Below are 24492 nucleotides of genomic sequence, written 5' to 3' on the forward strand. Positions count from 1 at the left end.
GTTGTTAACATGGTTGTCTTATAGTGCTGTCTATTTTTCGTATTTTGACAAATTAATGCATATTTGTTGAAATTCTGCTTATGTGTCTAAAATCGTTAGTGTGGTGCCCTCCTAAGGTTAAACGGTGGTCTTTCATTGGATTTTTATCCGCATTGCTATTGGTTCAGAGGTTTTTGTGATGTAATTTGGAAAAAACAGGCATTAGCTGTCCCGCTGTGGGAATATGGCAAGCAAATATAACATTTAACCAGTAAGTTTAAAAATCCGGAATTACCATTATAGATATCTACAGCATAATCTTGACTAGTCGTAATGTTGCTGTGACAAGTATGAATTTTGATTTAAGATATAGCTAATGTCATTCTGACTAATCAAAACTAAGTTACAGATATCTATGATAACAAACAACATATATGGCAAAATAGTTTGAATCTTACTAGGCAAAACTAAATTATAGATATCTGTAATTAGAGTTTTCACTAGTCAAAATCTGATAATAGATACTGTGAATAAAAATTTTGACTAAGCAAAATTATGTTGCGGATATCAGTAATTAATAGCCATTCTAGTGATTAAATGTTAATTGTCTTGCCACATAGAGTCTCACAGGCAAACAGCTGCTGCCTCGTCCTGAAACCCGCCTTCAGTCAGAGCAAAGAGCACAGAGAGGAGATCATCCACACTCAGTTTCCACATTATAAATTAATCTTGCAAAGCTGTTGGTGATCCTGCCTGGATTACAAAGCGGGAAATAAATATGATAATAATGATCATCTTTATTGTCATTGCAACGTACCTTCCAATGAAGTTTGTTCTCTGCGTTTAAGCCATCCCCTTGGGGATCAGTGGGCTGCCATTGTGCGGGGCCCAGGGAGCAATCTGGGGTTAAGGGTCTTGCTCAGGGAGCCAGAGCGGCAGTCTGTGGGAGTTGAACCCAGAACCTCTGGGACACAAGCGCAATGCTCTAACCGAGGCCTTGGTCCTCAACATGCCTGTTCCGGGTTTGACTCCCAGCCTATGGACCTTTGCCGCATGTCTTACCCCTCTCTCTCAACCATATTTCCTGTCAGTCCACTTACAAATCAAGGCCACTAGTTTCAGAAGGATAAAGAGTAAATACACTTAACCTACCCTCTGAGCAAATTTACACACAACAATATGACCATTCATCTTTATGGGTAAATTTTATGAAATTTATGAAGAAATTAAGAAGTCTACTGATCTGATTGAAAAAATATTGGGTTTGATAAATGAGCTGATAAACAAGTTCAGTTCAGTTTATTTACATAGCACCAATCCATAACATGTGATCTCAAGGCACTTTACAATAACAAAGTCATTTTTATCTAATCATACAGACAGATTCGAAGTCAAGTAGTAATATTCCAATTGATCCTAGTTATCAAACCTTGAATTACATCATCCTTGTTTAGGTTAAACTTGGGAAAGACACATGGCTAAAAAGTAAAATTTTCAATGTTGTTTTGTGCACTGAAATAGATGAAGAAGAGGTAATAGATCACTTGAAATATCCATAAAAACATGTTTAAGCATATCCTGTCTTTAGAGGGTAGTAAAGTATAAACATGGCACCTACAGAATAATGCATAGAGCTTTGTAAGAGCCAGCCAAACTAAGTTATGTTCAATTCAAGCGCTCATGTGGATCTTGTTTGAGTGTTAACGTATCATTACGTGTGTGCGTGTGTGTATTGGTTTAGAAATGAAGCCAGAAGACCTTTGAAATGATTGATTGGAAAAGAAGGACCTCCAGGCCTATGTGAGCCTTCCCCACCCAAACCCCATTCCCCCACACATCCCTGCGTGTTGTTACTTTTATGATGGATATCAGTGTACTAAAACAAGAGTGAATAGCAAAGAACCAGTCAGTCGGCAGGATAATAGCATGGCTTTGTGTGAAGTGAGTAAGAAGCCAATTCAAATACAGGATGTATTGTGTGACCATTAAATCACACAGCTGTCTGTACAGGCGTGCAGTCTAGTTTCCATTTTCCCTTAATAGACCAATTATGAGCTTTCTATGGAAAGATTTATATAATAGCAAGTCTTAAAAAGGCCCTTCATTTATACATCCCAGAAAAATACATTTTTTATAGCTGCTTCCTAACTGCTCTAGAGATCACAGAAATTTCTCAAAGAAGTCTCCTTCTTTATGGCAGAATGACGAGAGCAGCCAGTTGTCACCATCTTCACCTGCTGGAAAACTGTTACATTATTCTTGCAATCAAAAATCATGCAATACTTTCTCCATGTAAATAACCCATTTGGCACCATTATTAAAGGAAAAATGGGTTAGTTTGGTGTGTTATTGTGGAGTGTTTGTGTGTGGTATTAATTAGTATCAAGAACCCCACCAGCAGTTGCCAAATCTCAGAGCGAGCTCAGGTCCCATCCACACAAAGACAAACTGTGTGTCCAGAAGAGAGGACGCAGCACCACTGGAACAGCTGGAGCTGGGCCTATTGGTGGCGCTACAGAGAGAGATGCAGCTGCAGTGTCATTGTTTAAGAAAAGACATGACTCACATGTACACACGGAAACACCAAACCAGCATTTGGACATTCTTCCAATCTAGAAGCCAGTGTTAGAAATTAATGTTTATGGTCTCCCCAAATGCCAAACCCATGTGAAACAGCCTACATGACAAAATACCTTAGTGGACATACCATTTTTTTAACGTGTCCCATCTGGCAGTGTAGCATTAAGAATTGCTGTCTTAATGCCAAAGAGAGCCCAACAGATTTACTTTCACAAGTGGAGCATTACTGCTTTTGCCATAGTGCTCCAATTGATTTATATATATGCCAAAAGCTGTATTAGATATTATTCTGGGACAATTACATATTCAATGGACACAGAAATAGGAAGGTAGAAGAGAAAAAAAGAAGTGAAAAAGTCCAGCTCTTTCCAGGGGACATCCCAGGACAGACCTGGCCCTCATAATGAGCTTATCCATGCACTTTCCCTCAGCTAGAGAGCTGCTGCTCCCACAAACTACACCATAAAAGATGGCTAATGCCACCACAGAGTTAAAGAAGGTATTTAGGAGTCTGCTCTGACCCTTCCTGTAAAGAGCATCAGTGTTAACCTGGCCGGATAGATTGATAATGTGAAGCACTCTACGTTCTGCACATTCTCAATCTGGGACTGCTCGTATCGAATCTGTTCGGGGAACGGAGGGACTTTAAGTAGAACTTTCCGAGCTGATTATGTGAAGCGACACCTAGTGCCGACTTACCAAAGATTGGTTTTAGCCAATCACTGTATCAAATGAAAATTAAGCAGCAGGCACCATGAGAAACCACAACAATTTATGCTGGTCACGGCACTTCCTGCTGTTTTTTGTGGATTCTGACAAACCAGATGGGATAGCAGCAGCTACGCGTGCATCCTCCCGCACTGCTGTGTTTATGTTGGTTCAACTGTGGACTAGGCAGCTGTTGGGTGTGTCACAGCTGGTATGTCCCACCTTAAAACTATGATACTGCAAACGATTGAGATGGGAGCGGGACAAGACGGATTCTCGAGTGTTTGTGAATGCACAAATTTCGTGCAAATTCAGCCTGCAGGCAAGGTTACCATGTTGCGACTCCAGTCCAGTTTATTGTTAAGGTGAACACCCAGGTACTCATAAGAACCCACCATCTCAACATTAGTTCCCTGGATATTAACTGGTATAAATGAGGTAAGTCTGCGCCTGCGAAAGTCCACCAGTAGCGCCTTTGTTTTGCCTGCATTGCCTAAGATGGTTCTGCTGGCACCGGTCTGTATCTACTGTCTGTACTCTGAGTCCTCCTCTAACTATGGCAGAGACAGAATTTCTGAAGGTGGCAACCTGGGGAGCTGAAGGAGAACCTGCCATTTGTTGCTAAAATTTTAAAGAAATATTTGTTGTTGTTCTAAAACATCTTTCACATTGTTTAATTAATCTTTTGAGGAGTTGCTTGTCTGATTTTCTCTCATAAACAAAATTCTTGGTTGAGTGACTTTAATTCTAACTTTAATTCTATCTGCAATGTATGAATAATTTTTGGGCGTAACTGTATACATGATGTAAGCAAGCTAAAACTATTTTAATGACTTTAGACCTCATGTTGTGCAAAGATTGTTTTGCTTATATATTTAACATTATTTAACCATTATTGGACACTATATGGATTTTTTTCCACTTGTGCCTTTTAAAGGTAGTTGATACTTGCTTTACCAAGTGTAGATTGTAGAGTGATGTTTGAAGCTGGATGTTGTCTTTTCTATATATAAAACATAATTATTTTACAGGAAAATTATGATATGAAAGAGACATTAAGGGGTCCTAGCCACTGCTGATGTTGACGTGGGCTTGGTCTATAAGAGTCCACTGTCACGATTTGGACTTTCTGGAATAAAAAGCTTAAAATTTCATTGAAATGATGACAGCAGCAGCTTTCATTCGCAAAGAGGTACAGTACAACAACAAGAAGCTCTCCAAGTTTTTGAAGTAACAGAAATATAATGAGTAGATGAACCAATTACTGCCCACAGGGACTAATAAATGAAGCAATCATGTTCCTTTAGAAATGAGCAACAGTAATGAGTAATGTATTGCAGTTTTCCAGTCAGGAAACCAACACTAGATGCGTACGTTAGATTAGACCCTTAACAGTTGCCAATAGCATTAAAATAATGAAACATTACATTTGATAGGTTAGTGTAATGTGGCTTACACATTCATCCATGGAAAATGAACACTGAGTCCAAATGGAAAAATCACATGCTATTAGGGCGCAGCATTGCCTGGTGTAATATTGATTAATAAATGGGGGGGGGGGGTTAGATGTGCAAAATCAAGATATTTCTTAAAGAGAGTTAAAGCAAGAGCAAGTTCCCATCTTCACTCAAACGTACACAGACAGGATCAACACATGGACTTCTGTACTTGATATATTGACACACCTACAGAGTAGCATATGGCCACAGAGTTTATACATTCACCAAAGTGATAACATCAGAAAGGGAGTGGACCATTCCCAAGGCCTACATTTGGTGTGTCGACGAGCCATGAAAAAGTTACGGAGAACATTTGGACTTCTAAAGAGGCTCTGCAGACCAGTCACCTGCATATGACTGTTTGGAAAAACAAACTGGGTTTCACTCTCACACACACTGGCCAGTGTATTGACCACATGTAGATATTAGGCTGTTGATAGTAATACACATCAATCAACACAAAGCCAAATAATTGCAAACACTTGTCCATACACACAGACACTTAACTCTGTCTACTAACAGATGTACGTGTGCTGAATAAAGAGCAGCCACTCTGCTATGTGTGCGCGCGCACACATGTGTGTGTGTGTGTGTGTGTGTGTGTACAAAGACACACACAAACTATAACACAGACACAGAGGAGGAAACGCTCTCAGCCTCTCTGTGCTGATAAGGCTCCCCTAAATATTTGTGTTGAGTCGGCCACTGAGAGGGCCAGCCTAGCTCTGAGCTACTCAGACAGTTTTAAATGCTGTTATTATTATTACTATTATTATTATTATTATTATTATTATTACTCCTAGGTTCTTTGAGTTGGGATCCAACAAAACAAGCTGTCTATGACCCAGTAGGTGTGGGTGGTCCCCTGGACCTGCACCTCATCAATCAAATGAAGCTCAACATACACACTGGAGCTCAGAAACATTAAAAACAAATAAGTAGTCAGGCTGTTTAAAATGATCTTCACACTATAACCAGCAATGACTCAGGAAACATGGCGAATCAGACGTGTATGTTGCTCAAGTGTTCCAAGTTAAGCATTGGCCTACAATCATCATGCAAGCTAAAAATGCAAGGACTAAAAATCCTGTTCCACAGAATTCTTGTTCATTAAATAGAACCTCAAAACTAGATAGACATTATTAACTATTTCATCCAACCACAGGTAGGCTCTACCTTCTAGTCCTCTTTGATATCACCATTATAATTCACTTATCTATTATGATATTTAAGGTGTACCAAATCAAAACCTGAGAAAATAAGTCCTGCACATAGGGATGGGTACCTTTCACATTTGAACTGATATGGTACCGATACCCGATACCTGGGAATCGGTACTGGTACTCAACAGTACATATTTTTGATACTTTGTGTGTTTATGTAGTAATAGATGTCAGTTTATTCATAAAATTTCAAAAGTTTCCTATTTAACATATTTATTTCTCAACATATAAACTTAAATGTATTCATTTTAATTCACTGCTTGAAAAATACCCCTCCCTGGGCTGCCACCGTACCGTGGTGGAGGGATTTGAGTGTCCAAATGACCCTAGGAGCTATGCTGTCAGGGGCTTTAAGCCCCTAGTAGGGTCACCCAAGGCAGACCGTTCCTAGGTGAGGGACCAGACAAAGAGCAGCCCGAAAAGCCCCTTATGATGAATCACATAAATGGATCTCGTGTTCCCTCGCCCGGACGCGGGTCACCGGGGCCCCACTCTGGAGCCAGGTCTGGAGGTGGGGCACGTTGGCGAGCGCCTGGTGGCCGGGCTTTTACCCATGGAGCCCGTCCGGGCTCAGCCCGAAGAGGTGACATGGGTCCCCCTTCCAATGGGCTCACCACCTATCGGAGGGGCCAAATGGGTCAGGTGCATTGTGCAAAGGTGGACCTTTGCGTTCCGACCCTCGGCTGCAGAAGCTGGCTCTTGGGACGTGGGAGTCCCCTTCTGGGGACTCCCTCGTTTTGCTAGGGGACTTAAACGCTCACGTGGGCAATGACAGTGGGACCTGGAGGGGCGTGGTTGGGAGGAACGGCCCACCTGATCTGAACTCGAGTGGTGTTTTGTTGTTGGACTTCTGTGCTCATCATGGATTGTCCATCACAAACACCATGTTCATGCATAAGGGTGTCCATATGTGCTCTTGGCACCAGGACACCTTAGGCCGTAGTTCAATTATCGACTTTGTTGTCGTTTCATCTGACCTGCGGCCGCATGTCTTGGACACTCGGGTGAAGAGAGGGACGGAGCTCTCCACCGACCACTACCAGGTGCAGAGCTGGCTCCGATGGTGGGGGAGGAAGCCGGTCAGACCTGGCAGGCCCAAACGTATTGTGAGGGTCTGCTGGGAACGTCTGGCAGAGTCCCCCGTGAGATTCCCATGACCAGACTCTGACACCAGTCGTACAGAGACCTGACAGCCCTTATTAAAGGGCCCGGTACTCCATACTCCCGGAGTACCCCCCACAGGATCCCTCGGGGGACACAGTTGAATGCCTTCTCCAGATCCACAAAACACATGTAGACTGGTTGGGCAAACTCCCATGCCCCCTCCAGGATCCTGCTGAGGGTATAGAGCTGATCCAGAGTTCCACGGCCAGGACAAAAACCACGCTGCTCTTCCTGAATCCGAGATTCAACTATCCGACGGACCCTCCTTTCCAGAACCCCGGAACCTTACCAGGGAGGCTTAAGAGTGTGATTCCTCTGTAGTTGGAACACACCCTCCGGTCCCACTTTTTAAATAGTGGGACCACCACCCCAGTCTGCCAATCCAGGGGAACTGCCCCGATGTCCACGCAATGCTGCATAGCCGCGTTAAACAACAAAGCCCCACAACATCCAGAGCCTTAAGGTACTCAGGGTGAATCTCATCCACCCCCGGGACTTTGCCACCGAGGAGCTTTTTAACCACCTCAGCAACCTCAGCACCAGAGATGGGAGAACCAGACCCAGAGTCCCCAGGCTCTGCTTCCGCTATGGAAGACGTGTTGGTGGAATTAAGGAGGTCTTCCAGGTATTCCGCCCACCGGCGCACGACGTCCTGAGTCGAGGTCAGCAGCACACCAACCCCACTGTAAACAATGTTGGTACTGCACTGCTTCCCCCTCCCGAGACGCCGGATAGTGAACCAGAATTGTTTCGAAGCCGTACGGAAGTCTTTCTCAATGGCCTCTCCAAACTCTTCCCACGCCCGAGTTTTTGCCTCGGCGACGAGCCGAGCCGCCTGCCGCTTCGACTGTCTCACAAGCCAATAAAGCCCGGTAGGACTCCTTCTTCAGCTTGACGGCTTCCCTCAACGCCGGTGTCCACCAGCGCGTTCGAGGGTTGCCGCCGCGACATGCACCGACAACCTTGCGGCCACAGCTCCGACTAGCTGCCTCAACAATAGAACTGCATGCAATATATTATTTACATTTTAATTTCTTAGATTTACTTTATTTAAAAAAAGCTTGCCTGCTACGCCAAAATGCAAGTCATGCCAACAGTAATTCCTGGTGGTGCCACTGGAAGTAAGAGAGTCACGTGTCATGGGACGCTGTTAATCAGGCAACTAAAATCCTTCATAAAGTTAGAAATTTGACATGTTGGAAGTGGCTTTGGAACAATGGCAAGGTAGAAAGGAATCAAACCTCGACCAAGCAACTGTTTCTGCCAGAGTACCTGGAGAGGATTTTCAGAGCACACAAATTCATCATACATCAACAGCAGCAGCTCACATCCAACAATGTTGCAGATATTCCAAGGACTGGATGTCCCAGCAGATTCATCCCATGTAATGTTTAGAGAAAGTGTGCAAAAGACTGCACGAGTCTCAGGGATGTTAACTTTGGAGGCCATGACAGCACATTTAAAAAAGCGCAAAGACAGCTTTTATGGAACGGTTAAAGAAGAAAGTCTCTATGAATATTCCCGTGTCCTGCAACGTTTCTCTCTCTTTAACCTATTGACATCAAAGCAGAGATTTTTGGCCAAAACCAAACACTGAAATATGTGATCCAAACACATATTTCAGCTGAAACACCTCATACAGACTGTCAAGCATGGTGGTGGAGGGGTGATGATTTGGGCATGTTTAGATGCCAGTAACCTGGGACTCGCACTAACCACGGGGCGGGTTACGGTCCTGATCCAGTTCCAGTTTGCCACAAACCCCACTCACACTGATCCTAGGGAAACAGGGGCCAGCTGCAGCTCTGGAAATGGTGCTAGTGAGAACAGAAGTTCATGTGGTCCATTCTGTTGCTGTCCTTCATAAATGATTAATAAAAAGCTGTGGTTTTCATTTTTCAGGGCAAAACCTGTTATCCGTGCACATAAATATCCTATTTCATCCTCCAAAATTCCCTCTGTTCCCTCATGTTTCTGTGTTGAGGTTTTGTTTACACTAGTCAAGTTAGTGTAAGTTGGTGCTGTGATTTTATTCTGAAATTCACCGTAACTCTATCCTGTCTAGCGCCCAATGTTTTTTGTTTGGCTCGTAAAATTTGGTAGCTTGATCCGGGGAACACTGCAGTACACATTGATTTTGAATTATTTGGGTTCCCTGTGGCGCCACCACCGTATCTGCACTGAATGCAGTCTGAGCCCAGTGTAAGTGATCAACAACTTACTGCCATCAAAGCTGATCATCATTATCAGCTGTGCCAACAGGATTGATCTACTAAAACCAGCAGGTCAGACAAAGAACGTATTTATACTTTACCATATGGCTTTTATTTCTACAGTTGGTCGTGTAATACTGAACTGAATTCAAACATTTAGTGATTTTTGTGGCATGAAACTGCCAATGATGAATGATGGATTTAAATATCAGCTGATGACAGACCATTACCAAATTTTCTACTCCTGAGTGTTGAACAACCATCAGTCAGCTCTGTTCTAAACAGAGCTATCTGTAATCAAAGAAAAATGTAATCAAACAAGAAACTTTAAGCTTTTCTTTGTTTGTTTTTTCCACTGATGATGAAATGCTGACCTAGAATATGAACAGTCCTGAGACTTGCATGTACAAATCGGAAAAGCTCATCTTGATCTGGTTGCAATCTATAATTAAGTATTACACCAGAGTGATTCCACTCACTGAGCTACTACTAACACTTCCAGCTGCTTTTGGAAGCACAGCTATAAGCATTTAAACAAACATATTTAGCAGCTTAAAGCTGTAATTTCTCCAAACTTTGGAAATTTTGGATGTGGAAAACTGACATCATGCAAGCAAACTGACAAGAAAAGTACCATTGTTCCCAAGGCAGCTGAAATCCACCAGGTTGTGTTGAGCAGTAGTCCATTCTCCATATGGCTTCAATGGAATTTATGTTGGGCAGGCACCAATAAGCCAAATCTAGTTAGCAACATTATATCATTGGAGCTAAATCTAATTTCAGCCCCAGTGTTTTAGTCGTCACTGAGCCTCTCCTCTCTGCTTCACTTCTTCATCTTCTGTTCTATCTCTCCCTCTGTCCATCCGTCCATCTCTCCCTGTAAGTGTCACCTGCCCTCCAAGCTGGCGACGCCGGGTCTCGGCCTTAGCGTGAGAGCCCCATTACTCTGACTGGAAGCTTTGTTTTCCCTGTGAATCCGCAAGAGTATGCACACACTTGTGTATGTGTGTGAGTGTGCATGTCGGCGGAGAATGTCAGAGAGACGGTGATTTGTTACATCAACACGCATTCCAGTTCTGATCCTCTGAATATGTGTGAAAAGACACATAGAAGAGCGGCAAAAAGTCAAATCTATTTTAGTTCGATGTTCTGCACACTTCTTTTGGAGGAGTTAACAAAACTGTTATTAAAAGCATAATGTCTGTATGTATTACAAAGGAAATAGATGAAGTGGAAATTTCATGTAAATAAATTACTTGAAACTAATTATAAATAAATTACCAGTAACGTCAAAGCAGAAGACAGGAAAAAACTTGAGGATTATGGGTTTCCAGGAGAGGTAGGAGTGTGTGTTTGCAATCAGGTTCAAGGACTATGTCAGCGACCCTGATGTATGTCTAACTGCTGGGGTCACAGCAAGGGAGACATTGAGCAAGTTACTATTGGCCACACACACACACACACACACATATATATATATATATATATATATATATATATATATATATATATATATATATATATATATATATAGCTTAGGTGTGCAAAATAGTCTTTAGGGTCTGCTAAGACTCGTATAGGGTTCTGAAAGTCTGATATCAGTCCCTTATTGGAGCAATATGAATTACTGTGTTGATGCATGAATTAATCACTCAAAGCTCCTTCGACGATACGCTCATGCGTGCAGTACATTCTGAACAATAATAATAATTATAATAAGCCTTCATATACATAACTGTGCAATCAGACATTCCTGAGAAAGTAGAGTGTGCAAATAGGCATTAACAGTAGTGTGGTTGTAACATGTAACAGACCATAATCTTCTCAGCAGGAAGCGATAGCCCTCACAGCATTTGGGAAGAAGCTCTATTTGAGTCTGTTAATTTGGGATTTAATAGTATAAATGTTAACCTGACTGAAGTGGGTCAAACAGTGCATTTCCCAGGTGGATGGGGTCTGTGGCAATAAGTCTGGCCCTTCTCTGGACTCGTGCAGCATAAACATGTCCAGATCTAGTAGACGATATCCTACAATCCTATGCTACACTGTTATGCTGAGACATAAATGCTTTCTATGGTAGCTCTATAAAGGTTTTTTTAACAGCTTAGTGGAAAGTCCAAAATACAATTCACATTAAGGTAATAATATTGACCCACTTTTTAAGTAGCTGTAGAACTTCATCAGAGTCACCAGAACTTTGGACTTGACAATTGCACAAGAAGAGGTTTCTAAAGACGTTCTGTTTTCACCATGTGCAGCAGGAAACTACAAGAGCAGCCCTCTACACCAGCTGCTGGTGGGTTCCTATGATAAGAATTTTTTTAACAACATCCTTGTTGGCACAGTTGTTGGTGTCTATGTGCCTTACAATACCTTTTAAATAAATGTATTAGTTACATATGTTAAGCCTGGTTAGGACCTTTTAATTAGTAAAATGACCTGTACTTGTATAGCACTTTATCAAGACCTGAGGACTCTAAAGCGCTGCACACAACATTCAGTCATTCAGCCATTCACACCCTGACGGTGGTGAGCTAAATTAGCCACAGCTGCCCTGGGGCAGACTGACAGAAGTGAGGCTTTCATCAGAATCAGAATCAGAAATACTTTAATAATTCCAGAGGGAAATTACTGTACTTGTCATACAATTGGTACCACCACGCTTTCTGACCACCGGCAGCAGGCAGAGATGGATAAGTGTCTTGTCTAAGGACACCTTCACAATGACTGAGAAGGTGGGAGCAGGGGGTTTGACCCGGCAACCCACCGGTTACATGGCAAACTCTTAGCTTCTGTGCAACTGTTGTCCCCTAGTATAGACTGATATTTTGTTTTGGGCTTCATGGTGGAGCAGCTGCTAGCACTGTTGCCTTGCAAGTAACAGCAAAAACCTTCTAGGTTCAAATGCAAGCCACTAGTTTGCCTGTTATCCCAGTGCATGTCTTGGTACTCTCTGGATTCTCCAGCTTCTTCCCGTAGTCCAAAAACATATTAGGTCAATTGGTCTCGCTGCATTGTCAGTGTGTCTGAGTGTGTGAGTGCATAACTATTTGTCCTCCGTCACTCCATTTTGCTCTGTGATGGGTTGGCAACTTGTCCAGAATGTACCCACCTCTGATGACACAAGGGCCCTTTCTTTGGCCACTGACCTCTAAGCTGCACAAGAACTAAGGTATGTTAATGTAGGTATAAAAATCGATTAACCTCACGATCAGACGTATATGTCAACAGTTCTTTAATGCCAGGAAAGGTATTTGTATTCTAGCATCTCAAACAGAACCACTTACTGGAACCATGTGCCATGGTTAGATGACACCAAGAACCCAATTCAATTCAAATTCATTTCAAAAATGCTTTATTAATCCCAAAGGGAAATTCATTTTTTTTTGTAATTATAGGGGTTTATTCAACGGTTTGTTGTAGATGCTGATGGCTGCAGGCAGGAAGGATCTCCTGTGTGGTCAGTTTTACAGAAAATCTGGAAAAGCCTCTGACTGTTGACACTCTGTTGTTGTACGGCAATCTGATGAAGAGGATGCTTAGGGTTGTCCTTAATGTTTTTCATTTTATGAGCTTTTCAGCAGCATCACACTAGGTGGGTTTGGTGTGAAACAAGTAATGACTATAAGGAAAAGCACATCATGTTCTTACCTAAGTACGGTGGAGGATGTTGTTCCAAAGGCTCTGGGAACCTTGTTAGAATCCATTGGATCATGAAGTATTTGAAATATCTGGAGAGATTTAAATTAAAATCTCGTGACACTCTCCAAAAAACCTGAAGATTCATCATCGTTGAGTCTTTCAGCAAGACAATCACCCAAAAACTACGGCCAAATCAACACAGAAATAGTTGCCCAGACACAAAATCAACTTTTTCTCATAGTACTCATAGTCCCCAGATCTAAATCATACAGAAAATCTGTATTTTAAGCTGAAGAGAAGGGAGCATAGAAGATAATTCAGGACTCTGGATGATCTAGAGAGATTGTGCAAAGAGTCAAAGATCCCTCTCTCTATATGATCCAAACTTTTGAAATGTTTCAAAAGAAGACTAGGTGGTCACCTATTGTCAAGAGACAAAAAAAATATTTTACAGCAAGAGTAACAACAATGCCAATAAACTGATTTTCTTCTGTATATGAGGTCTTGGGTTATGAAGAATTTGACTACAGTGTACACAAAGTTAGCATTTCATATGACTTCTATCAGGGGTAATGTGTAAAAACACAAGCTCCTTAAATAATCTAATTTATTTGCCTGTCTATTTTCTTGGGTGAACATGTCTGGCTCGAGACAGCACACACATACGCGCATGCACACGCATACACAAATGCGCACACAGATGCGCGTGCACTCACACGCACGCACATATACACACAGACGTGTGTATATGTGTTTAACTTAGTGAACTGACCTGACTCTCACCAGATTCAATTCAATTCAATTTAATTTATATAGCGCCAATTCATGAAACATGTCATCTCAAGGCACTTTCCAAAGTCAAATTCAATCAGATTATACAAATTGGGTCAGATTATACAGATCGGTCAAACAATGTCCTATCTAAGGGAACCCAGGAAATTGCAGCAAGTCTTGACAAGCAGCATTCACTCCTCCTGAAGGAGCGTAGAGCCACAGATGGATTTTGTTCCGCACAGCTCCACACATCCATCTGGGATTGTTCCATTGGAGATGTATTTCAGAAAGAGGGGCCTTATCAAAAATCTTTCCATGTGATTGGATAAACCACTTGTCCTGGTCCACTTGTCCTTGTCAAAGAGAAATTTCACCACTGTGACAAATAAAATATTAAATTCATCTTTACTGATGTGCTACTTCAACCATTTACTCATTCAAAGCCATTCTCTGGTGTTCTTTTAAAGAATTAACATTCAGTAGATTGGACAACACTCATGAAATAGCAGCATCAATGTTGCCAGGTGACCAGATTTCTCTAATAAAAAATGGGGATGTTCTGATTTTGCTAAGTGGGTTGGAGCAGAGTCTCTGTCGGGGGTCGGTTTGTTTTGCCCTATCTGCAACGACGACAGGGTGGGGAAGGCGCGTTCCGCTTAGCTCTGCTACTACGTCGGGACAGCGGCAGGACCGGGTAAATACCTCCTACTGCTTTAAGATTTTTACTCCATCATGACACTGAAATCAGGGACATTTCTGGGACAGCCTTTGCCGGGGACAGGTCATATTGTCTGAGTCCAGCCGCTTCTCTGATACATCACATCTACGAAAATCCTGCTCGGCGATCCTGGTTGGCTCACCCATTCTATGTGGCATTGAAAGCCCTCCCAATGGCAGCAATTCCAGATGGAGGTGTGGAGCCATGTGGAGCTCGGCAGAACTACATCTATCTAGTGAGAGTCAGGTTATTAGTGAACTGAGGTGGTGATAAGAATGAACTTTTACTCAATATTTTAATTTAGTGAAGATGACTGTGATGCTGTTACACTTAACCTTTGGATTCAATTTGATTTGATCGATTCAAGGGACATTGCAACACAAGTTAACTTGGTTAAAACCAGATTATGACCAATGACACCTGACTGAGCCAAACCACAAGAGGACAAAACCACAAACCAGGACATAAGAAATGAAGAGAAGCTAAAAGCGCTCATGGATCTGATACGATTTCTGATTATGTTTCATTTTAAAAATGCAGTGTGAACAAATCTGTCTCAAAGCTGATGATGATACACCATCCCAATATTTAAATTATTTTACCAACAGCAGTGTATCTTTTATGTGTCACCTCCAGTGGTGTGTACTCAATAAAATTGAACAAACTCTCTGAGACCACGTAACAATCGCACTTAGGAAAAAAAAAATCATGTTGGATATGCTTATTGATATGGAACGGGTAAAGAGTTGGAAACAATAGGTTGCTACATCATTTGATGAAAATAATCAACCACAGAGGGGCTTAGCACAAGTCACAGAGAATGTGAAAGTGAAAAACGGATGCGGCAGGCTGATCCAATTTGCTTAAGTGTCATTGCAGCAACTCAACCTGGTCCTCAGTTTGGTGCCCATGTGCTTTATGCATGCCTGACAATGACAGGGATTCTAAAAGAAAATCTTCCACTATACCTTTAAGGTAGATGGATTGGATCCTGTCAACACTGTTTATTACACGTAATTCAAAAGAATTCGATAACCAGAAAAGGTAAACTGTGTCAATTTAGATATAAGAACATGACGATTGATAGTATCAAATGCCTTCTTTAGGTCTAGATTAAGAGCCCCAACACAATTACCCTTATCAAGCAAATACTTCTTTCATGAAGACACAGCTGGCTGCCTAAATAGCAAAGAGAAATGGCTGCTAGTAAAATCTTCATCATTAACTTGATACATTTTTATTGCACAGTGTTTTGCAGAATTCTTTATTTTTTTTAACAGTAAATGGGTTACACACAAACAGAAGTAGTGTTCTTTATATGTGCATATGGCTTTTGCAAAATAAAACAACCAATCCATGAGTTATGCCTGCAGATCTAGATCATTTCTTCAGTTAACATGTTACCAAGCATTGGCACAGAGTCAATCCATCATTCTGTAACCAGGATGGATAACAACAACTGAATTTATGTCCCATTTTAATGAAACCACAACGCCTGGCCCCACATGGCTCTCTGCTGCTTACAGCAGAAACAGGGACATTTCCTATATGTTCCAGGGCAGAAGTGCTGCATAATAAGATTAGCCAACAAAGATTGAAGCCTCTGTGCCTGTATGAATGGATGGACAAACCAACAAGTCCATCACATTCCCTGAGGATGATGTCTTCATCATGGCTCAAGGGGCAGGAAAAAGACAGTGTCAGTGTGTGTGCGCGTGTGTGTGTCTTTGTTTGTGTGTAAGTTTTGATGTAATGTGATCAGTAATGAATTTTGTGTTGCATTAAAGAGGGTGGAGGGGGCACAAAGGGTTGGGATGCAATGGCGGCGAACAAGGAGCAACTGACTAGTGGCAGGCAGAAGCCTTCAACATGTAATCTAATGAAGAAACAGAAAAAGAGGGATGAGAGGGGGCTGTAAAAGAGAGATGGGAAGAAAGAGAGAGACAGAGAAGAGAAAGCGAGACTGCAAATAAGGTTAAGTCCAACATGGAGAGAAAGATGGGGTGTGGGGGGAGAAAGCGGCAGCTGAATATGGCTCGTGGAGGGGGGCTGATAGTCGATGCTAAATCCATTAGAGCCTTGTGACCCCCCACTCCCCTACAAAATACCCTTCCCATTCCTGTAGCTGCCTCTGTGGAAGTGTCCCCCTCCCAATATTGTGCACATACATACACTTAAATCAAAGGAGCTCTTGTTCACTTAGGAAGGGGGACGGTGGAGGTTCACTGCCGCTTCCTAAACGAGTTAACCATTTGGACTGTCAGGGCCAACGGCATGTCTGCTGCGCGCACACGCACACGCACACGCACACACACACACACAGACACACACACACACACACACACACACACACACACACACACACACACACACACACACACACACACACACACACACACACAAAGACAGGAAGCTTCACATTTAAGCAATGCGTGTGCAGATATGCCAAGAGCTCTAACCCACAAACACATGCAGGACGTGTCCCTATGTTTAAGCTAATCAATCACTTGATCCTGACCTGACTGCACCGCCTGCTGGGTAATGCCACAGTGAGGTCACCACACAATTAGGTACTTTGGGAACATTGATAATGAAGTATCTGATGAAGACCAGCACAACATGGAGAGACATGGATCTCTTTTTGTTTGAAATTATCTGGACACAGACTGCTGGGAAATCCTCGGCAGGTAAAATCATGATGACCACCTCCAGGTACAATTTCATATGAAGTGATGGCATTTTCTTATACGGTATTTGCATGTTTATGTGATTCTCAGAAGGCAGATATGAATGTTCTCTTTGGTTAGTCTGCTGAAATCAAAACTTAGTGACATCCCAATGTTAGACTGATGGCTTATCATTTCTTAACTCAGTCTGAAAGCAACAACAGCCAGTGAACACACCAAGGATCCTCTGTCCACAGATTCATGTTCTTACTTTTCAAATTAACTATTAAACAAAAAGGCACCCAATATGATTCCAGTGCAGTGAAAGTAAAAGGCCTTTCCTGTTTATTTCAAAAAAGTTTTGACTCCCAATGTAAATGGAGAGGATCAAAGATCTGGTAAAGTGAAGGTCATTAAGAGGTCATTACAAATTATCTGAACAATATAGCCATGTGTTTTTTTTTAAACACAAGCTGTTTGGTAATTTGTATTGACCTGGCAATTGTCTTTCTGACTTTGATTTGATGTCTTGTAAATCACTTTGGGTTACCTTGTGTATGAATAGTACCATATAAATGGCCTCGTCTTGCTTAATGATCATAGGGGTATAATGCGACATCCACCTGACAAGGCAAGACAATATGCAATATTGACAACATGAACAATATTTTGGGGAGAATTCCATATCATAAAATTAGTTTTGATGAATCTCTAATCTGTGTATTATATCCCACCCTAGTTTTAACTAACTGATATAATATGTTCTTATTGGTGGGCTTCCTGTTTACCTGAAACCACAGTTTGACTGGGGTTTAAATAACCTCTGTTCAATGCAGAAATATCCATTTCAGGTTTATGTGAGTAATCTAGAACTAGACTTGATTAAATGGAGTCCACAGTCAATCAGAAAAAAACATGTAAATGGACCTTTAGATTAGCATGACAAGAGTTCTCTATCAAATACCCAAAGGACTGCAACACAAATAACTTCTTTAGCGCTTCTCTAACACAGCGCTGTGAGCCAGTCCCATGAACGGTCTTCATGGGTAAGTCACAAGATCTCCCCTACAATCTACAAATGGACAAAGCAGATTGATTTTATTTTGATTTGTTGTAAATAGTCTGTAAGCCTCTTCCTAGTTCCTACACTGCTTCCTCAGATATGAAGTGATCCATGGTTTATTGTTGTATGTGCACAATAATGGATGTATGATGTCACATTTTCAGCCAATTCATTCAGGTCTTTGACTGACGCTTCAAAAACACTGCATCTGTGCAGTCAAAACAGGCCTGCAACGTCTGCTTTGACTGCTCCATCCATTCCTAACAGTCCAAATCACAGGCTTAGAAGTTTTTAATTTCAGCCTGTAGGTTGGAATGACTGTAGGTGAAGCAGAAAATGATCATAAAGTCCTAAGGCTATACGGGGAACAGCACAGTATACTGCTTTTAAGACTGTGTGCAAGTGATCCAGTGCATTTTTATCCCTGGTGGGAAACTTAATATGCAGCTAGTATTTTGGAAGTTAATTTCAGAGATTTATTTTGTGCGATTCCATCAGAACAATGATGAGAGAGTCAGGGTGTTTTTTTTTCTCTACATCTGATATCAGCTCAGTGAGCTTTATGTTCAGGTTCTGATTTGCAGACTTGAGGTCGGATGTAAACATCGGTCAGGCCAAAGGAGAACTCCCTGGACGAATAAAAGGGTTTGCGGTTGTTAAAATTGACTATCGGGGAAGGCTACATGTCTTCTTTAACACTGTGGCATGTGCACACCAACCTTCCTTTGTATAAAAGCAGATTACACCTCCTCTCTTTTACCCTGAGAGCTGGGTGCTGCAGCCTGCTTGCAACAGCTGCAACAGCTGTAACCCCAGCATCAGAAGTGCACTGTATGTGATGTGTTCTTAGAATCACTTTTTGGTGAAGGAACCAACCTGTAGCAGAGCCCACTATGTCCCTTGAAGGAGACTCAGACATGGCATCGGCTAGTCTCTCCCGCAGGCCTTCGTCACCAACATCTGCCGATCCGATATGGTGCCTCGGCACGCCAAAGCTCTCCGGCCAACTCCCACACACTTCTAGGAGGGTAACACCACGTCCATCAAATTGGCCTGCAAATACATAAATGGGTTTTTCTCAATGTTAGCTTGATGACCATAAGGTTGCAGTGCAGAACAGGAACAGTCAAGCCATACATTATGTATTTTACTGTTTTAGCATAATTTCACAATGAAAATAACAATAAAAAAACAATCTATTTAGTATTTATTGATTTAACTAAAGCATTATTTTAACTCACACTTAAAGTTTATCTGAGTTTCATGAAGCTTTGATTAGTAATCCGTGACCTTTAGTACAATATGTACCATATGCTACCTACATGCCACAAATGTTCTGGGAGGCACGCAAAGAAAACACTGTAACTGCCCTCCAATTGTTTTTTTCTTTTTGAGATTTTCCGCGGCTCTAGTGGCTCGCTTTTTAACACAGTAGGCTGACAGGAAGGGGGGTGGAAGAGGGGGAGAGGCATGCGGCAAAGGACCACGGGTCGGATTCGAACCCGGGTCGACCGAGTCGAAGACTAAGGCCCACTGCGTCACCAGCGGGCCCCTTGCTATACAGAGGAGCTCTGGCTGCAAGATGAGCCCAAATCCCCACTCTACCACTGCTTTGCTTAAAAGCTGCCATGAAGTGCTGGTGCTGAAATCCAACCTCTGAATATTATAGAAGTGCTCAAATTCATGCTGCTCTTTCCCAATGGCTGTTTGCATATTTTGGTGCTGTGCTCTACCACAGAGACCAATTGTTAACATAAATCTAGAGTTTATTAAATGCTGCTGTGAGTTTACGTGAAATTGTATTCCTTTGTAAAATGCGGCTGAGATTAAGCATTTCAGGAACACTCTAGGTGGTTTAGCCATGGAACAAATAATGAATATGTGTAAATGTGTGTTTCTCTTTCCTAGAAAACTCATGGTACTCATGGACTCTTACAAGTACATTATATATATTATACTCATTTGGTGGCCTTGCCAAGAAAACTGAAAATATATGTCTTCACTGGGTCTTTCATTAGGATGATGATCCTGAATATATGGACAAATCAACACAATGGTGGATCATTAGAGGAAAAACAACAACCTTCATCCATGTCCATTTCAGTCCCCAAACCTGCATCATTTTGATCAAAGATCCTTCTCTCTGTATGCTACAACCTTGGGGTGTGAGAGAGGTATTGGCCTGCTGAAGCAATTTGGTTGTACAAAATATCAATAGCAAGGGTCCCAATAATTGTGCCACAGACAATTCTGTCAAAAAACATTATTTGTTAAGGTAGATTTTTTTTCCTTACTTAATATGTGCACAAACTAAAAGGTTGAGTTTTCTAAAAGTTTTAGTGTGAGATTGCTCTCCTGCAATAAGAGATTCATTTATTTTAAGGCTTGATACACGTCTTCTCCACCAAGGGGGGCATTAAATAGCTCTGTATCAGTATGTTAATATTAATACTGGGTCATTGTTTAAAATTGTCAAGATAAACTAGACACATGCCAGTGAGAGTGAATAAACAACAAATAGACCTGTTCAATTAATCAGAACATCCTTTAACAGTTCAGACTTTTCAGTAACCCAATTCACAGAGTGAAGCATATTACCCCCCCTCTCTCTCTCTCATACACACACACACACACACACACACACACACACACACACACACACACACACACACACACACACACACACACACACACACACACACACACACACACACACACATTCCTTATTTTTAAAACATACTTTTAATCTTACAAATAAGCCTCATCGGATCACATCTTAGAATTTTACACAGTAATTTGTATTTGACAGTATACTGATAATCCTAATTTTTTTTATGTTAGGTGACAAATTATTTACATATTATAAAAAAAAAAATGACAGGAAAAATACAAGCTACTTTATTCCGCAAATAAAGGCTCACTGCGATCTTAACATCTAATGTATGGCTGTGTTACACTTAAACCATATCAGGTAAAAACAAAAGTTCAAATGAAAAGAATGAGCAGAAACGAAATGACACCCACAACCTCTGTGACTGCTGGCTGAGATTTTAGGGCTAGATTCCTCTGCTGAGTCAGCTGTGACAGCGAAAGAATGAGCCACTGGTACATTACTGAGGAAGAGATCAATGCGGGCATGATAAAGCAGCCTCGTGGACATCTATTCTCAAGAAATGCCAGAAATACAATAATTAGTTTATAGCCAAATATTAACAATGTCTCTTTTATTAATCTTTTGAACTTAAAGGACGCTTAGGAATAGAAGACATCCGCCAACCTTTTCCACCTCTATCTGGTTGTAAATGAATTTACAGCACACTAGTTCACTGTAGTCGAGCAGATCAGCTGCTTTGGAGCCGCTCACACACCAGACCTCGCGTAAGTGCAACCTAATCTTCATGCCTGTCAAAAGCAAATCCACACAAGCCTCCGCTGCATCTTAATCTTTTCTCCTCTGCGTCTTCCATGTTTTCAGCTATCAGAAGGATCTCGCATGTTGGAGCCAGAGAGTCTGCAACCTACTTCTCTGTGTGTGTTTGTGTGTGACAAGCCAGGCATGCAGACACTAAAACAACTGGTTTATTCTGTTCCTGTGTCCATTTTACTTGGTAACTGTGCCTCGGAGCGGTATGAAGTGATAAAGGTGCTTACAGTTACTGCTGTGGCCCTTTACAAAGCAAGAAAAAGGAAATCCCAGCTAGTGTTAAAGTGTGCTTCCAATCATCAGCGGTGCTATTGTGTATATATTGTCTTTTTGAAACACGCAAAATGTGACAAGCATAAAGATATTAAGTTGCTAAAATAGTCTAATTGTTTACTGGTGCAAAGTTCCACTAAACTTAATGCTGCACTCTGTTTTTTCCAGAGGCTGAAACATAAATCTGAGAAATGAACATCACCTAACACTAACTTCACTCTAAGAGCTGGTTAACTGCTATTATATGAAGTTCTATTTCTTCCATTTTATACAATACCACATTGTTTATTAACTCATTTCTGCAGCTTAAACTATATTTCATACGCATGGTTGGAATATTAGACAAAACCCAAAACAGACTTCCAGCCTTGATGTTTTCCAAATTAGAATGAAATAAAAAAAGGTGCGTTCTAAGTGGGAAGAAAAAGAGAAGAATAGTCTGATGTATTTCAGAGGAGAGCAGAGGAGGACCAGGGCTTACTGCAGGGACACCGCTGGCTTTTCGGTTAGGTCTCACAGCCATGTCTTCCACTGAGTGCACCGAGTGCATAACGCATTCCAAAGCTGTTGTGTTCTTAACTCGGTTAAACACTCAGCAATCTGAGAAACATATTAGCTAGCATGCTATTGCTATTCGTTTCTATAACATTCATCATAGCAGGATCCAGCCATGTTGTTTTAAAATAAAAAGTCTACACAAGTGACAAGCAATAGTCAAGCTATTGGGTTATTGGCCAGTGTATTTAGATAGGAACATATATGTAGAAATTAACGGGATATTTATCAACTGATATCATAAACAAGACAATACTATTGCCTCAAGAATTTCACTAAACAATCAAATTTATATGCTTAATGCACACCCGGTACTCCAAATTAGAAGTTAGTCTGGCATCTAAAAAGTGTGCTTCCTAAAATGTTAGGGAATTGCTCTCATAAAGATCTCAGTTTGACATCATGCCGAACTATAATCTGCTGATCCCTTATTATCTTTTAAGGAACTTTGTATTTGATTTGAAATTAGAAGAGTGATGTAACAGGATTCAGATTAAACACACACTCACTCTCACAAATTATATTAAATTTAATGGATCTGAGGAAAAAAACCTAAAAATTATACATACCGCTTTAAGAAAGCATCATACCCCAATACCTCTGATAAATCTAAACTGTATCTCTTAAAACTGATCAAAGAACTTTCTCAGATTATGAGGTTAGCTGAGCAAATCCAGATAGATGTAAAGTGTTTTTGTGCTTCTTCCAAACAGTTTTCCATCTGTCTGGAGTCAATACACACTTATAGGAACGGTGAGACAAGTAGACTTTTGAGTATCAGTAAAACCACAGTGAAATGGCAGGGAGGGTGAGATCAAAAGAAAGAGTGGAGACAAGGACGAACAGATCCTCTTTTCCTGGAAAGACCAGAATCTGTTAGCATTAGCTGTGTCAAAGTGTGTTTGCGTCTGCCACCGCTGGAAATTCTGAAAACTGACATTGTATTGTCAAGATGAACTTTTTCAGCTCTACGTTTGACCTCAGCACCACTTTCCATCATTAAATTAGCCAGCATACAACACCTAAAGACATCAATTCCAAGGCAAAACACAGGGTTGCTGTTTGACAGACAGACAGACAGACACACACACACACACACACACACACACACACACACACACACACACACACACACACACACACACGCAAACAGACCGAGACACAGATCTAACAGGCTCTCAGGGAAGGCTTTGAAGGAAGGCTTGCTGGCACTGAAGAGGAATCCTTAGAAAAATCAATCCAACACACACAAACAGCCCGCCTCTGAAGTGCAGTTATCAGTAAGCCAAGCCACTGTGTGTGAGAGTGAGTGTGTGTGATTGTGTGCTTTTGGAGGTCGGTCAGTGTTATCACTGTGGGGAGCACAGAGGCCCGTGCAACCTCTCGCCCCAGCATTAGCACCTGTCACTGGCCTGCAGCGGAGTGGAGATTGGCCAGGCCTCAGGGCGCGCACACACACACACACACACACACACACACACACACACACACACACACACACACACACACACACACACACACACACACACACACACACACACACGGTAGTCCGTAGTCAGTGTTCTGCCTGCTGATAGCCAGTGAGCCAGGCAGATCAAAGGTTTTGGCTGCAGTAGCTTTTCTGGATGATAACAGCTTGGCAGAAGGTTAGGAAGAGCTTGAAGTTTTTAAAACCAGGCTTTGGCTCATGTGGATATTTGAAGCCAACACTGATAGCTTTAGACTCAAACTACCACTGACACGGTGCTTTTGTACAGTAGTTATGAATGCAGTTCAAGTTAAAAACAAACCCAGCACCTGTTTAGTCCTCCACTGAGGACTATTTAAAATTGTAAAAATGTATCCATGACATTATCTGGATATTACTACACTGCTAAACTAATAGGTATCAGCATAAAGAGTATTTCACTCACCTTCAGTTTTTGTGTTAATAAATATGATATGGTCTGTAACGGGCTCTAGAATCACAGAAATCCAAACAGAAGTGTATGAAACCACAGAATATGTGAAA

General features: G+C 41.6%; 1 protein-coding gene across 1 annotated transcript in view; it reads right to left on the reverse strand.

Moving 5' to 3' along the window:
* Positions 1-24492, reverse strand: part of LOC118558865 (breast carcinoma-amplified sequence 3 homolog) — a 163866-nt gene that overhangs the window by 26520 nt on the left and 112854 nt on the right. The window contains exon 2 of the mRNA XM_036129433.1: positions 19106-19282. Within this exon, the coding sequence (XP_035985326.1) occupies positions 19106-19282 (177 nt within the window). The remainder of the gene's footprint in view (positions 1-19105; positions 19283-24492) is intronic.

The sequence above is a fragment of the Fundulus heteroclitus genome, unplaced genomic scaffold (genome assembly GCF_011125445.2).
Source record: "Fundulus heteroclitus isolate FHET01 unplaced genomic scaffold, MU-UCD_Fhet_4.1 scaffold_169, whole genome shotgun sequence".
Classification (NCBI taxonomy): Eukaryota; Metazoa; Chordata; class Actinopteri; order Cyprinodontiformes; family Fundulidae; genus Fundulus; species Fundulus heteroclitus.